The sequence below is a fragment of the Bubalus kerabau genome, chromosome 16 (assembly GCF_029407905.1).
Source record: "Bubalus kerabau isolate K-KA32 ecotype Philippines breed swamp buffalo chromosome 16, PCC_UOA_SB_1v2, whole genome shotgun sequence".
NCBI classification, from domain to species: domain Eukaryota; kingdom Metazoa; phylum Chordata; class Mammalia; order Artiodactyla; family Bovidae; genus Bubalus; species Bubalus kerabau.
The window spans coordinates 25663339-25677700 of NC_073639.1; the positions used below are offsets into that span (position 1 = coordinate 25663339).

The window sequence follows — 14362 nt, forward strand, 5'->3', positions numbered from 1 at the left end:
AATACTTGAGGAGATAATAGTTGAAAACTTCCCTAAAATGGGGAAGGAAATAATCACTCAAGGCCAAGAAACCCAGAGAGTCCCAAACAGGATAAACCCAAGGCAAAACACCCCAAGACACATATTAATCAATTTAACAAAGATCAAACACAAAGAACAAATATTAAAAGCAGCAAGGGAAAAACAACAAATAACACACAAGGGAATTCCCATAAGGATAACAGCTGATCTTTCAATAGAAACTCTTCAGGCCAGGAGGGAATGGCAAGACATACTTAAAGTGATGAAAGAAAATAACCTACAGCCCAGATTACTGTACCCAGCAAGGATCTTATTCAAATATGAAGGAGAAATCAAAAGCTTTACAGACAAGCAAAAGCTGAGAGAATTCAGCACCACCAAACCAGCTTTCCAACAAATGCTAAAGGATATTCTCTAGACAGGAGACACAAAAATGGTGTATAAACTCGAACCCAAAACAATAAAGTAAATGGCAATGGGATCATATGTATCAATAATTCCCTTAAACGTAAATGGGTTGAATGCCCCAACCAAAAGACAAAGACTGACTAAATGGATACAAAAACAAGACCCCTATATATGTTGTCTACAAGAGACCCACCTCAAAACAGGGGACACATACAGACTGAAAGTAAAGGGCTGGAAAAAGATATTCCATGCAAATAGAGATCAAAAGAAAGCAGGAGTAGCAATACTCATATCAGATAAAATAGACTTTAAAACAAAGTCTGTAAAAAGAGACAAAGAAGGACACTACATAATGATCAAAGGATGAATCCAAGAAGATATAACAATTATACATATATATGCACCCTGTGGGAATTTTCTTTCCTGGGACTTGGAAACGGCCAACCTGAAAGAACAACTCTTGGACAGTCTCTGCAAGGACTGACAACTTTATTTCTGCAGTCAATCCTTTTCATAGGAGCAAGGAACAAGGGGCTTAGAACATATGGCCAGCAGGGCACGTACAAGGCTAAGATATAATCAGTAAAAGATACTTCAAGGACCATCGTGTTTTTAACGACCCATGTGTTTATCCATGACCCATTTTCTCAAGCAACGTCTTTAATGTTTAATTGCTAAATTTTGGCTCTGAGCATAGCCAAAGGCAGGAAATGTTTTTCAGCTATCAGTACACAATGCCTGGGTACTTCTGGCCCTTCGCCATTTCCCTGAGGACCTTCTCCTTCAAGGCTATTTTGCACTGCACCTCCCAACATATCCTCCTTTTGTTTTTAGTTTAAGCACGGCAGCTGCTAGTTGGACTCCATTGTGGGAGGCACGGAGTCTTGAGTAGAGACATCTGTATCCCACAAACAATGACAGAAAAAGCAGAGCAATTAATATATATATATATATATATATATAGGTTGCCTCCTGAAAACCAAGTCCTGGGATCCAGAGAGGATAATGTTTTGGTTAAAGTATCATAAAATTGGGTGCTATATAATTCCTTAGATATTTTAACTTGAAAGATTAGCAATTTGTCATTCTAGAAGGTTGCTGTCCAAACTTGAGTTATCTGTGAGATCCTGCAAATGTGCTTTAACTTTATCCCAAGGATACTCAGTGCCATTATAGGGCATGTTAGTCAGACAGAAAGAAGTAAAATTCCAATGACAATGTATATGTGTTCGGAAGGTAAGTTGCTGTACTTGATCTCCTATATTAATTACCACTGTTTGTAATTCATTAATTCATGTTTGCAATTGTTGATCTATTTGAGCTTGTTGAGTCCAGAGATCATGGGAATCTTTGTGCCAAGCAGTTATAAAATCATGATTCTGTATAAAATTGTGTACTGCCATACCAGATAGGGTTCCTACTCTAACAATAGATATTAGACTAAGGATACCAGCAATAATCCATCCTATTATGTGCTTTGACTTCTTTAAGCCATTTTTGAGTAACACTGAGAGAAATACAGAGTCAGTCCATGGTTCTGTTAGGTTAACAGGAAGCCACAATTCAGATCTCTGCTTGACTATTGCAATGTTGACATTATGATATGAAATAGTATGGTTTAAACATGTATACAAGGCACAAGCTATACAATTAACAATCTTAGCAGAAAGATCTATATCAAAGTTACCTACAATAAACATGTATGGGAGGTGCACACAAGATTGGATATAACCTGTACTATTGTATAAAAAGGTATAGTTTTGAGGTTTTAAGGCTTTCGCAGTCCCATACACACTGGCAAAGTGCTCCAATGCAGCAGGAATCTTCCACACATGCCATTGCTCAGGTCCCACGATAGGGACTATGATTCTGGGTCGAGGTGGAGACAATCCCCCATTATACCAATTTAACAGTACGTCCTTATCAGTCCAAAATCTAGTATTGGTCTTATGAAATCCCCACACGTTGGACTTATTATACCAGGAACAGTTATGGTTCTTTTCTTGTTCCTCAGAGCAGTTCACAAACAATCCGTGGGGCCCCCAGTCAATGAATTTAAATATAGATTGATTTTGCTGAATGATAGAGATTTTCCCAAACTGTCCCCGACAATCTGACCAATATAGAGATTGAATTGATTGCTTCCTTCTCCATGATACAACATCACATATTTGTTCTTCAGGCTGGAAGAGTGAATTAGTATAGTTAACTATTTGTCCAGGATAATGCCTCTCAGAGCCATTTAGCAGGAAGGATGCAGTTGCAAACATTCCTATACGATAGGCAGAACCATTGTGTGCTGAGTAAGCCCGCCATTGTGGGAATATGGTTATGCATAAAGGGTGAGATCCGAAACATTTGGGTAAGGTTTTGAATCCAATAGAAATATTTATTTTTCTTCCTTCATCTTCTTCATGAACTGGTCTTTGTGTCGACCATGGAGCTGGGAAGTGCAGGCTGTCACTGGTGAATACCATAGGGACCTTGTCGACCCAATCCATTATGGATAACAAGGGGGATTAGGTATGTATGCCCAGTAAACATATTCCACAATTACCCCAGAGGAACAAGAGAGAACAGCTAGCATTGCCAGAAACAGCTTATCTGGAGTCATGGGAGTTTCAGTAACTTTCAGTGTTTGTTCAGCCTGACGAGTCATGTTTTTCACCTGAGCCCATGTCGGGTAGGGGTTCAGACGTTGACGTTTTCTTTTCGGCTCCTCTATGGTCATTGACGAGACCCCTCATGTCAGCTGCGTCACCTGTCGGGGGAGTCCAGTCTCGGGGTCCTTCTCGATAATAGACATGGCGAAGTGGAACCCAGATTTCTTCTCCATCTGCAACGACAAGACCGTAACCTTTGCCTAGGAGTCATAAGATTCCTGGCGACCATTGATTAAACTGTTTATACCATATTGGTGTGTTGACTTCTAACAGTTTCTTACTGTTTTCCTCTGCAAAATGTCTGTCTGCACAAGTATCAGAACTATCTTTTATTAAATTTAAAAAGTTTAAGGAATAAAGAGTTAAAGATAATAACACTTGAGGGTTCATAGGATAAGAAGTGTATCTTCTCTTCCATAGTCCCCATTTCTGTTTTAATAAATGAGTTTTAAGAGTATGATGGGCTCTTTCAATAATTGCTTGACCCTAGGGATTATAGGGTATCCCCATGATGTGCATTATATTCCATTCCATAAGAAATGAATGAAACGAGTGAGAGGTAAATGCAGGCCCATTATCTGTTTTTAAGACCGAAGGTATCCCCATAACAGGGAAGGTGAGTAAAAGTGCGGAAATGGCGTGTTTGCTGGATTCTGAAGAGAAAGGCACTGCCCATATAAAACCTGAAAATGTATCAACTGAAACAAAAAGCAAAGAAAACTTTCCTAAGGAGCAATGAGTGAAGTCAGATTGCCAAAGGGAGTTAGGCTGTTGCCTATGAGGATTAACTCCCGAAACTGTGGTACGTAAGTGCAGAGGAGCGCAGACGTCACAGGATTTAATGATATGTCTCACTTCAGTGAGTGGAATATGGCATTTAGAGTGCAATCTTTTAGCATTGGTATGAAGATTAGTGTGTTCATCAATAGCAGACGTAAAGACAGGAGCTATGAACCTATCAACAGCATCATTTCTTGCTGCCAGGGGGCCAGGCAAACCTGAATGAGCACGTATATGTGCAATGAAGAAAGGTTCCGTACGTGATCGAATTAAGGCTTGAGTCCTTGAAAAGAGAATATATAATTCTTCATCTAGGTTGTATAAAAAGGTGGTAACAAAATTGGGGAAAAGGGAAGCAAGGTATTTGGAATCAGTATATACATTGAAAGATAATGGTTGAAGAGACAAAAGAGCATATAAAGCATACAATTCAACTCTTTGTACTGAAGAATAGGTAGTGGGTAATTTCTCTTTGATATCAGGGCCCATGATCCCAGCTATCCCTTTCTTGTTGCCATCAATGAAATAGGTAGGTGCATTTGAAATAGGCTGGGAGGCAATGATATTAGTTACTAAAATTTTAGTAAATTGTAGAAAGTCCCATAATTTTCCTTTTGGCAAATGGAATGAGATAACATTCTGAAAATCATTTAATGCTATTTGCATGGTCATGTTATACTGTAAGGCAATTTGTAATTCCTTTTTTGTCAAGGGGACATGTATTGCATATGGATCAAATCCAGTTAAGGTTTGTACATGGCTCCTTCCCGATACAATTAGTTGCCCTATTTTCTCAATGTATGATACGATTTTCTTTGACTGTTTAGTACGTAGATATATCTATTCTATTGGGCTGTTTTGAGCTATGATTGCAGTAGGTGAATATTTGGTGGGGAATATATATAAATAGACTGGTTGGGTATGATCCAGCCAAGTTGAGAAAGATTGTTGAATGCGTTTTTCAACAAATTTTAATTCTTCTTCTGTTTCTTTTGTTAGCTGTCTAGGACTATTAGGGTCAAGAGGCCCCTCTAAAATTTTAAATAAATTTTGTAATGCATAGGTGGGAATGCCAATAGATGGCTGAAGCCAATTAATATCTCCTATAAATTTTTGAAAATCATTTAATGTGCGTAGAGAATGCACAGAGATTTGAGTTTTTTGAGGTTTTATCTTAGACTCTTCCATAACATGTCCTAAGTAATTAAAGGGTGCTTTCAATTGAATCTTATCTGGCGCAACAAGCAGGCCATGATTTTGAAGAGTGGTAGTGACTTCGTCATATAACTATTGTAAACAGAGTTCAGATTCCATGGAGAGGAGTATATCATCCATATAATGAATTATGAAAGCCATAGGATATTTATCTCTAATGGGTTGTAATAAAACAGATATGAGATATTGGCAAATGATAGGAGAGTTCATCATTCCCTGAGGCAAAATCTTCCATTGAAATCTTTTAACAGGAGCCATGTGATTTATAGAAGGAACTGAAAAAGCAAAACGTTTTTTATCTTTAGGATGCAAAGGTATAGTAAAAAAGCAGTCTTATAAATCAATAATAATTACAGGCCATCCTTTTGGCACCATGGAAGGGGAGGGCAATCCAGGTTGTAAGGGCCCCATAGGAATCATAGTATTATTAACATTTCTTAAATCTATCAACATTCGCCATTTTCCTGATTTCTTTTTTATTACAGAAATGGGAGAGTTCCATAGGGAAAATGAAGGCTCTATATGATTTTTCAGTAGTTGCTCATTTACTAATTGTGTGAGAGCTGCCAACTTTCCTTTAGTCAGGGGCCACTGAGGTGTCCATACTGGGGTATCAGATTCCCAGTCAATAGGCAGCGGTGTTAACTCAATGCCCCCCATCAAAAAGCCTCATTTAGAGAAATTGTGGCTTTTGTTTGTTCGAGAATATCCCTTCCCCACAAATTAATAGGGATACTGGTAATATATGGTTTGTTGTAAGCTACAATTTGATCAGGACCATAAGCTTGTAAATAGGATGCACTGATGAAAGTTTGTGTAGCACTAGCCTTGCCTACCCCTAACAATCTGGAAGGAGCCACAGTCTTACCCCATTCAAGGGGCCATTCTTCAGTTCTAATAATGGAAATGTTGGCTCCTGTATCCAACATACCTGTGAAAATTTTTCCCCATATCTTTAGAGTAAGCATAGGCTTTTGATGTTCCTTTAATAAGGTAGATAGTGCAGCAGCAAGATTGGTGCTACCAAACCACCCCTGCCTAATTTTATTAGATGCCCTCAATGGTATGACATATGGCAAAAGTAATAGTTGTGCAAAGTGCTCCCCTTTTTGAAAGTATACATTTCCTAACTTTACGACATTCACCATGACATGTATCTCTCCTTCATAATCTTCATCCATAACTTCAGTCAACACTACTAAACCTCTCATGGTATAACTTCTACATCCCAAAATCAGTCCCACTGTTCCAGATGGGATCAGACCGCAATATCCAGTGGGGATTTTATGAGGATTGTATAATTCTATTAACTCTATGTCATAAGGACTAGGTATATTAATGTAAGCACTCTTAGATATAGCTACTTGTACTGTCATGATGTGGGGTCCTCTTTTGTTGTGGGGCTAGAGGATAGCCCCTTTACTAGTTTCCCTGTTGTTTCTGTTGTGCCTCTGTAGTTAATGCATTTCCATCCTTATCGAATTTGGAACGACATTCATTCAACCAATGGAATCCCTTTTTACATTTTGGGCAAACTCCTGGGGGCCTTTTTTTGTTAGAAGTAGTATTATTTTTTGGAGAAGGCAATGGCAACCCACTCCAGTACTCTTGCCTGGAAATCCCATGGACAGAGGAGCCTGGTAGGCTGCAGACCATGGGGTCGCAAAGAGTCGGGCACGACTGAGCAACTTCACTTTCGCTTTTCACTCTCATGCATTGGAGAAGGAAATGGCAACCCACTCCAGTGTTCTTGCTTGGAGAATCCCAGAGACGAGGGAGGCTGGTGGGCTGCCGCCCATGGGGTCACACAGAGTTGGACACGACTGAAGCGACTTAGCAGTATTATTTTTAGCTGTTTGCACTGGCATGTGGCATTGTTTTTTCATATGGCTAGCCTTCCCACAGTTAAAACATTTAGCACTGGCAGCCTTTTGCACATTAAAAGTTTCTAGTGCTGCTAATTTCGCTCTATGGGACATAGATCCGATATCTCTACAAGCTTTCAAATACTCCATTAGAGAACCTGTTTCTCGAATTGGTCTAAGCAGGGATCGACATTCCTCATTAGCATTTTTTCAAAGGCAAGTTGTTTTAAAATAATATTTTGTAAGGTTTTATCCTTGATAGATTTTTCAATGGCATCCCTTAATTTTCCTATAAATTGGGAATATTCCTCTTCATGCCCTTGGGTAATCTTGACAAATGAACCATCAGAGTTAACACTATCAACCTTTGCCCATGCTCTGCAAGAAAATTCTTTAATGAAATACAGCATCTGAGGGGTAATATTAGCTAATTTCACAGTCATATCGGCCATGGCTCCTGTTCCAGTGAGTATTTCATAGGTTAAATTGGCGAGGTTACCACGAGATTGCTGGTCAATCATCATTTGTCGGGCTTCGTCATCAACCCACATTTGCCACTGAAGTAATTGTTGAGGATTTAGAACCATCTTTGCTACTTGAAAAAAATCATATGGCATCCAATGATCAGCCCATCCTGTGAGGAATTCTACACAGTAAGGAGAAGTAGGTCCATAAAGAGTGCATGCTTTCTTAAAGCTAGACAACATACCAAAATATAAACCAGCCCAAGAATTCTGGCCTTGGGCAGGTTGATCAAACTGTATTGGGAAAGCAAAAGTGCAAGCAGGCATCTCCCGAGGAGGAGTGAAATGGTTAGTACGAGCAAAGTTAGCAACTGCTGTTACAGGCGGAGTAGAAGGGAAAACCTCAGATTTGGGCTGTCCGTTGAATGAAATGACCTCCGCTCTAAGTGGTTTCGGTTTCAACACATCCTGTATACATACGTCTCCAAGCTGTTTTTCCAGGGATTGTGTCTGATTGAGCATAACATTCTTATATTTCAAAGCACCTTGCATATCTTGTTCCTCAAGCTCATATTCATGTAAAGACCGAACAGTCTCCACTTCCAAATCAACATTATGTCCTTCAATTTGTTCTATGACAGCCCATATGAGTGACCATGTAACCCACCATTGAGGGGGAATACGGACTCCTTGCCGATATGCTTTTAAAACATTATTCTTAACCCTTTTCCATATGTCTAGATCGAGCGCCTCCTCCTCTGGGAACCATGGATTATGTTCCAGTAATATATGATAGCAGTCGTTCAACTGATCTCTTGAAACATTAACACCATTTTGTTTCAAAAAGTGATGTATTATAGAAATGGAAGGAATCTTACTGCTATGTTGTCCCATCCTGCTTACCTCTTCCTGCAGGTCTCGCTGCTTTGTTCAGTCTTCCTATCAAGTCCCTGTTTTGGGTGCCACCTGTGGGAATTTTCTTTCCCAGGACTTGGAAATGGCGAACCTGAAAGAACAATGCTTGGACAGTCTCCGCAAGGACTGACAACTTTATTTCTGCAGTCAAACCTTTTTATAGGAGCAAGGAACAAAGAGCTTAGAATATATGGCCAGCAGAGCACGTACAAGGCTAAGATATAATCAGTAAAAGATACTTCAAGGACCATGTTCTTAACGTTTTTAACGACCCATGTGTTTATCCATGACCCATTTTCTCAAGCAATGTCTTTAATGTTTAATTGCTAAATTTTGGCTCTGAGCATAGCCAAAGGCAGGAAATGTTTTTCAGCTATCAGTACACAATGCCTGGGTACTTCTGGCCCTTCGCCATTTCCCCAAGGACCTTCTCCTTCAAGGCTATTTTGCACTGAGCCTCCCAACACACCCAACATAGGAGCACCACAATATGTAAGACAAATGCAAACAAGTATGAAAGGGGAAATTAACAATAATACAATATTAGTGAGAGAATTTAATACCCCACTCACACCTATGCATAGATCAAATAAACAGAAAATTAACAAAGAAACATAAACTTTAAATGATACAATAGACCAATTAGACCTAATTGATATCTATAGGACATTTCACCCCCAAAACAATGCATTTCACTTTTTCCTCAGGCACACATGGAACCTTCTACAGGATAGATTACATCCTGGGCCATAAATGTGGCCTTGGTAAATTCAAAAAAATTGAAATTATTCCAAGCGTCTTTTCTTTTTTTTTTTTAATTTTATTTTATTTTTAAACTTTACATAACTGTATTAGTTTTGCCAAATTTCAAAATGAATCCACCACAGGTATACATGTGTTCCCCATCCTGAACCCTCCTCCCTCCTCCCTCCCCATTCCATCCCTCTGGGTCGTCCCAGTGCACCAACCCCAAGCATCCAGTATCGTGCATCGAACCTGGACTGGCAACTCGTTTCATACATGATATTTTACATGTTTCAATGCCATTCTCCCACATCTTCCCACCCTCTCCCTCTCTCACAGAGTCCATAAGACTGTTCTATACATCAGTGTCTCTTCCGCTGTCTCGTACACAGGGTTATTGTTACCAGCGTCTTTTCTGACCACAATGCAGTAAGATTAGATCTCAATTACAGGAGAAAAAATATTAAAAATTCCAACATATGGAGGCTGAACAACACGCTGCTGAATAACCAACAAATCACAGAAGAAATCAAAAAAGAAATCAAAATATGCATAGAAACAAATGAAAATGAAAACACAACAACCCAAAACCTATGGGAAACTGTAAAAGCAGTCCTAAGGGGAAAGTTCATAGCAATACAGGCATACCTCAAGAAACAAGAAAAAAAGTCAAATAAGTAACCTAACTCTACACCTAAAGCAACTAGAAAAGGAAGAAATGAAGAACTCCAGGGTTAGTAGAAGGAAAGAAATCTTAAAAATTAGGGCAGAAATGAGTGCAAAAGAAACAAAGGAGACCATAGCAAAAATCAACAAAGCCAAAAGCTGATTCTTTGAAAGGATAAATAAAATTGACAAACTATTAGCCAGACTCATCAAGAAACAAAGGGAGAAAAATCAAATCAATAAAGTTAGAAATGAAAATGGAGAGATCACAACAGACAACACACAAATACAAAGGATCATAAGAGACTACTGCTGCTGCTGCTGCTGCTAAGTCGCTTCAGACGTGTCTGACTCTGTGCATCCCCATAGATGGCAGCCCATGAGGCTCCGCCATCCCTGGGATTCTCCAGGCAAGAACACTGGAGTGGGTTGCCATTTCCTTCACCAATGCATGAAAGTGAAAAGTGAAAGTGAAGTTGCTCAGTCATGTAAGACTCGTAGCGACCCCATGGACTGCAGCCCACCAGGCTCCTCCATCCATGGGATTTTCCAGGCAAGAGTACTGGAGTGGGGTGCCATTGCCTTCTCCAATGGACAACGTGGAAGAAATGGTCAAATTCTTAGAAAAGTACAACTTTCCAAAACTCGACCAGGAAGAAATAGAAAATCTTAACAGACCCATCACAAGCACAGAAATTGAAACTGTAATCAGAAATCTCCCAGCAAACAAAAGCCCAGGTCCAGATGGCTTCAGATCTGAATTCTACCAGAAATTTAGAGAAGAGCTGACACCTATCCTACTCAAACTCTTCCACAAAATTGCAGAGGAAGGTAAACTTCCAAACTCATTCTATGAGGCCACCATCACCCTAATACCAAAACCTGACAAAGATCCCACAAAAAAAGAAAACTACAGGCCAATATCACTGATGAACATAGATGCAAAAATCTGTAATAAAATTCTAGCAGTCAGAATCCAACAACACATTAAAAAGATCATACACCATGACCAAGTGGGCTTTATCCCAGGGATGCAAGGATTCTTCAATATCCACAAATCAATCAATGTAATACACCACATTAACAAATTGAAAAATAAAAGCCATATGATTATCTCAATAGATTCAGAGAAAGCCTTTGATAAAATTCAACATCCATTTATGATAAAAACTCTCCAGAAAGCAGGATAGAAGGAACATACCTCAACATAATAAAAGCTATATATGACAAACCCACGGCAAACATTATCCTCAATGGTGAAAAATTGAAAGCATTTCCCCTAAAGTCAGGAACAAGACAAGGGTGCCCACTCTCACCACTACTATTCAACATAGTTTTGGAAGTTTTGGCCACAGCAATCAGAGCAGAAAAAGAAATAAAAGGAATCCAAATTGGAAAAGAAGAAGTAAAACTCTCACTGTTTGCAGGTGACAGGATCCTCTACATAGAAAACCCTAAAGACTTCACCAGAAAATTACTAGAGAGAATCAATGAATATAGTAAAGTTGCAGGATATAAAATCAACACATAGAAATCCCTTGCATTCGTATACACTAATAATGAGAAAATAGAAATTAAGGAAACAATTCCATTCACCAATGCAATGAAAAGAATAAAATACTTAGGAATATATCTACCTAAAGAAACTAAAGACCTATATATAGAAAACTATAAGACACTGATGAGAGAAATCAAAGAGGACACTAATAGATGGAGAAAAATACCATGTTCATGGATTGGAAGAATCAATATAGTGAAAATGAGTATACTATCCAAAGCAATCTATAGATTCAATGCAATCCCTATCAAGCTGCCAACGGTATTTTTCACAGAGCTAGAACAAATAATTTCACAATTTGTATGGAAATACAGGAAACCTCGAATAGCCAAAGCAATCTTGAGAAAGAAGAATGGAACTGGAGGAATCAACCTGCCTGACTTCAGGCTCTACTACAAAGCCACAGTCATCAAGACAGTATGGTACTGGCACAAAGACAGAAATATAGATCAATGGGACAAAATAGAAAGCCCAGAGATAAATCCATGCACCTATGGACACCTTATCTTTGACAAAGGAGGCAAGAATATACAGTGGAGAAAAGACAATCTCTTTAACAAGTGGTGCTGGGAAAACTGGTCAATCACTTGTAAAAGAATGAAACTAGAACACTTTCTAACACCATACACAAAAACTCAAAATGGATTAAAGATCTAAACATAAGACCAGAAACTATAAAAATCTTAGAGGAGAACATAGTCAAAACACTCTCCAACATACATCACAGCAGGATCCTCTATGACCCACCTCCCAGAATATTGGAAATAAAAGCAAAAATAAACAAATTGGATCTAATTAACATTAAAAGCTTCTGCACAACAAAAGAAACTATAAGCAAAGTGAAAAGACAGCCTTCAGCATGGGAAAAAATAATAGCAAATGAAGCAACTGACAACTAATCTCAAAAATATACAAGCAACTCCTACAGCTCAACTCCAGAAAAATAAACAACCTAATCAAAAAATGGGCCAAAGAACTAAATAGACATTTCTCCAAAGAAGACATACAGATGGCTAACAAACACATGAAAAGATGCTCAACATCACTCATTATCAGAGAAATGCAAATCAAAACCACAATGAGGTACCATTTTACTCCAGTCAGAATGGCTGTGATCCAAAAGTCTACAAGCAATAAATGCTGGAGAGGAAGTGGAGAAAAGGGAACCCTCTTACACTGTTGGTGAGAATGCAACCTAGTACAGCCACTATGGAGAACAGTGTGGAGATTCCTTAAAAAACTGGAAATAGAACTGCCATACGACCCAGGAATCCCACTGCTGGGCATCCACACCGAGGAAACCAGAATTGAAAGAGACACGTGTACCCCAGTGTTCATCACAGCACTGTTTATAATAGCCAGGACATGGAAGCAGTCTAGATGTCCATCAGCAGAGGAATAGATAAGAAAGCTGTGGTGCATATACACAATGCAGTATTACTCAGCCATTAAAAAGAATACATTTGAATCTGTTCTAATGAAGTGGATGAAACTGGAACCTATTATACAGAGTGAAGCCAGAAAGAAAAACACCAATACAGTATCAGATCAGATCAGATCAGTTGCTCAGTTGTGTCCGACTCTTTGCGACCCCATGAATCGCAGCATGCCAGGCCTCCCTGTCCAACACCAACTCCCGGAGTTCACTCAGACTCACGTCCATTGAGTGAGTGATGGCATCCAGCCATCTCATCCTCTGTCGTCCCCTTCTCCTCCTGCCCCCAATCCCTCCCAGCATCAGAGTCTTTTCCAATGAGTCAACTCTTCGCATGAGGTGGCCAAAGTACTGGAGTTTCAGCTTTAGCATCATTCCTTCCAAAGAAATCCCAGGGCTGATCTCCTTCAGAATGGACTGGTTGGATCTCCTTGCAGTCCAAGGGACTCTCAAGAGTCTTCTCCAACACCACAGTTCAAAAGCATCAATTCTTCGGTGCTCAGCCTTCTTCACAGTCCAACTCTCACATCCATACATGACCACAGGAAAAACCATAGCCTCGACTAGACGGACCTTTGTTGGCAAAGTAATGTCTCTGCTTTTGAATATGCTGTCTAGGTTGGTCATAACTTTCCTTCCAAGGAGTAAGCATCTTTTAATGTCATGGCTGCAGTCACCATCTGCAGTGATTTTGGAGCCCAGAAAAATAAAATCTGACACTGTTTCCCCATCTATTTCCCATGAAGTGATGGGACCGGATGCCATGATCTTCGTTTTCTGAATGTTGAGCTTTAAGCCAACTTTTTCACTCTCCACCTTCACTTTCATCAAGAGGCTTTTTAGTTCCTCTTCACTTTCTGCCATAAGGGTGGTGTCATCTGCATATCTGAGGTTATTGATATTTCTCCTGGCAATCTTGATTCCACCTTGTGTTTCTTCCAGTCCAGCGTTTCTCATGATGTACTCTGCATACAAGTTAAATAAACAGGGTGACAATATACAGCCTACTAACACATATATATGGAATTTAGAAAGATGGTAATGATAACCCTGTATGTGAGACAGCAAAAGAGACACAGATGTACAGAACAGTCTTTTGAATTCTGTGGGAGAGGGAGGCAGGGGATGATTTGGAAGAATGGCATTAAAACATGTATAATATAAGAAACAAATCACCAGTCCAGGTTCGATGCAGGATACAGGAAGCTTGGGGCCTGTGCACTGGGATGACCCATAGGGATAGTATGGGGAGGGACTTGGGAGGGGGGTTCAGGATGGGGAACATGTGTACACCCTCAGTGGATGCATGTTGATGTATGGCAAAACCAATACAATATTGTAAAGTAAAAAAAAATAAAAAATAAATAAAATAAAACAAAAAAATAGTTTCTATTGAGGGCTAATTATGGGCTAAACACACATCAAAAATGTTTTCAGTGTAGTGTAGTATTAGAAAATGCATATGTGGTTTGAGACTTAGTCAAGTTTATGAAAGTGAAATATATTATCAGATTCATAATGTCAAAATCAAAAGAGTTCCAGGCACCTATTTTAGTGAACTAGACTTATGGTATATGAGACAAAAAGTAACTGCATTCTTAAAGCACCTCCTATTAACCACCCTGTCC

At 39.3% G+C, this 14362-nt stretch overlaps 1 protein-coding gene across 2 annotated transcripts in view; it reads right to left on the reverse strand.

Annotated features, from left to right (window-relative positions):
* Positions 1-571: 571 nt before the first annotated feature.
* LOC129629930 (endogenous retrovirus group K member 18 Env polyprotein-like) overlaps positions 572-14362 on the reverse strand; it is an 81674-nt gene continuing 67883 nt past the window's right edge. Inside the window, exons 2-3 of one of the 2 annotated variants that reach the window (XM_055550160.1) lie at positions 8320-8422; positions 572-3265 (exon numbers count right to left, since the gene is read on the reverse strand). In XM_055550160.1, the coding sequence (XP_055406135.1) occupies positions 1722-2930 (1209 nt within the window). In that variant the 5' untranslated portion in view covers positions 2931-3265; positions 8320-8422 and the 3' untranslated portion in view covers positions 572-1721. The remainder of the gene's footprint in view (positions 3266-8319; positions 8423-14362) is intronic. The other variant, XM_055550161.1, reaches the window with a different exon arrangement.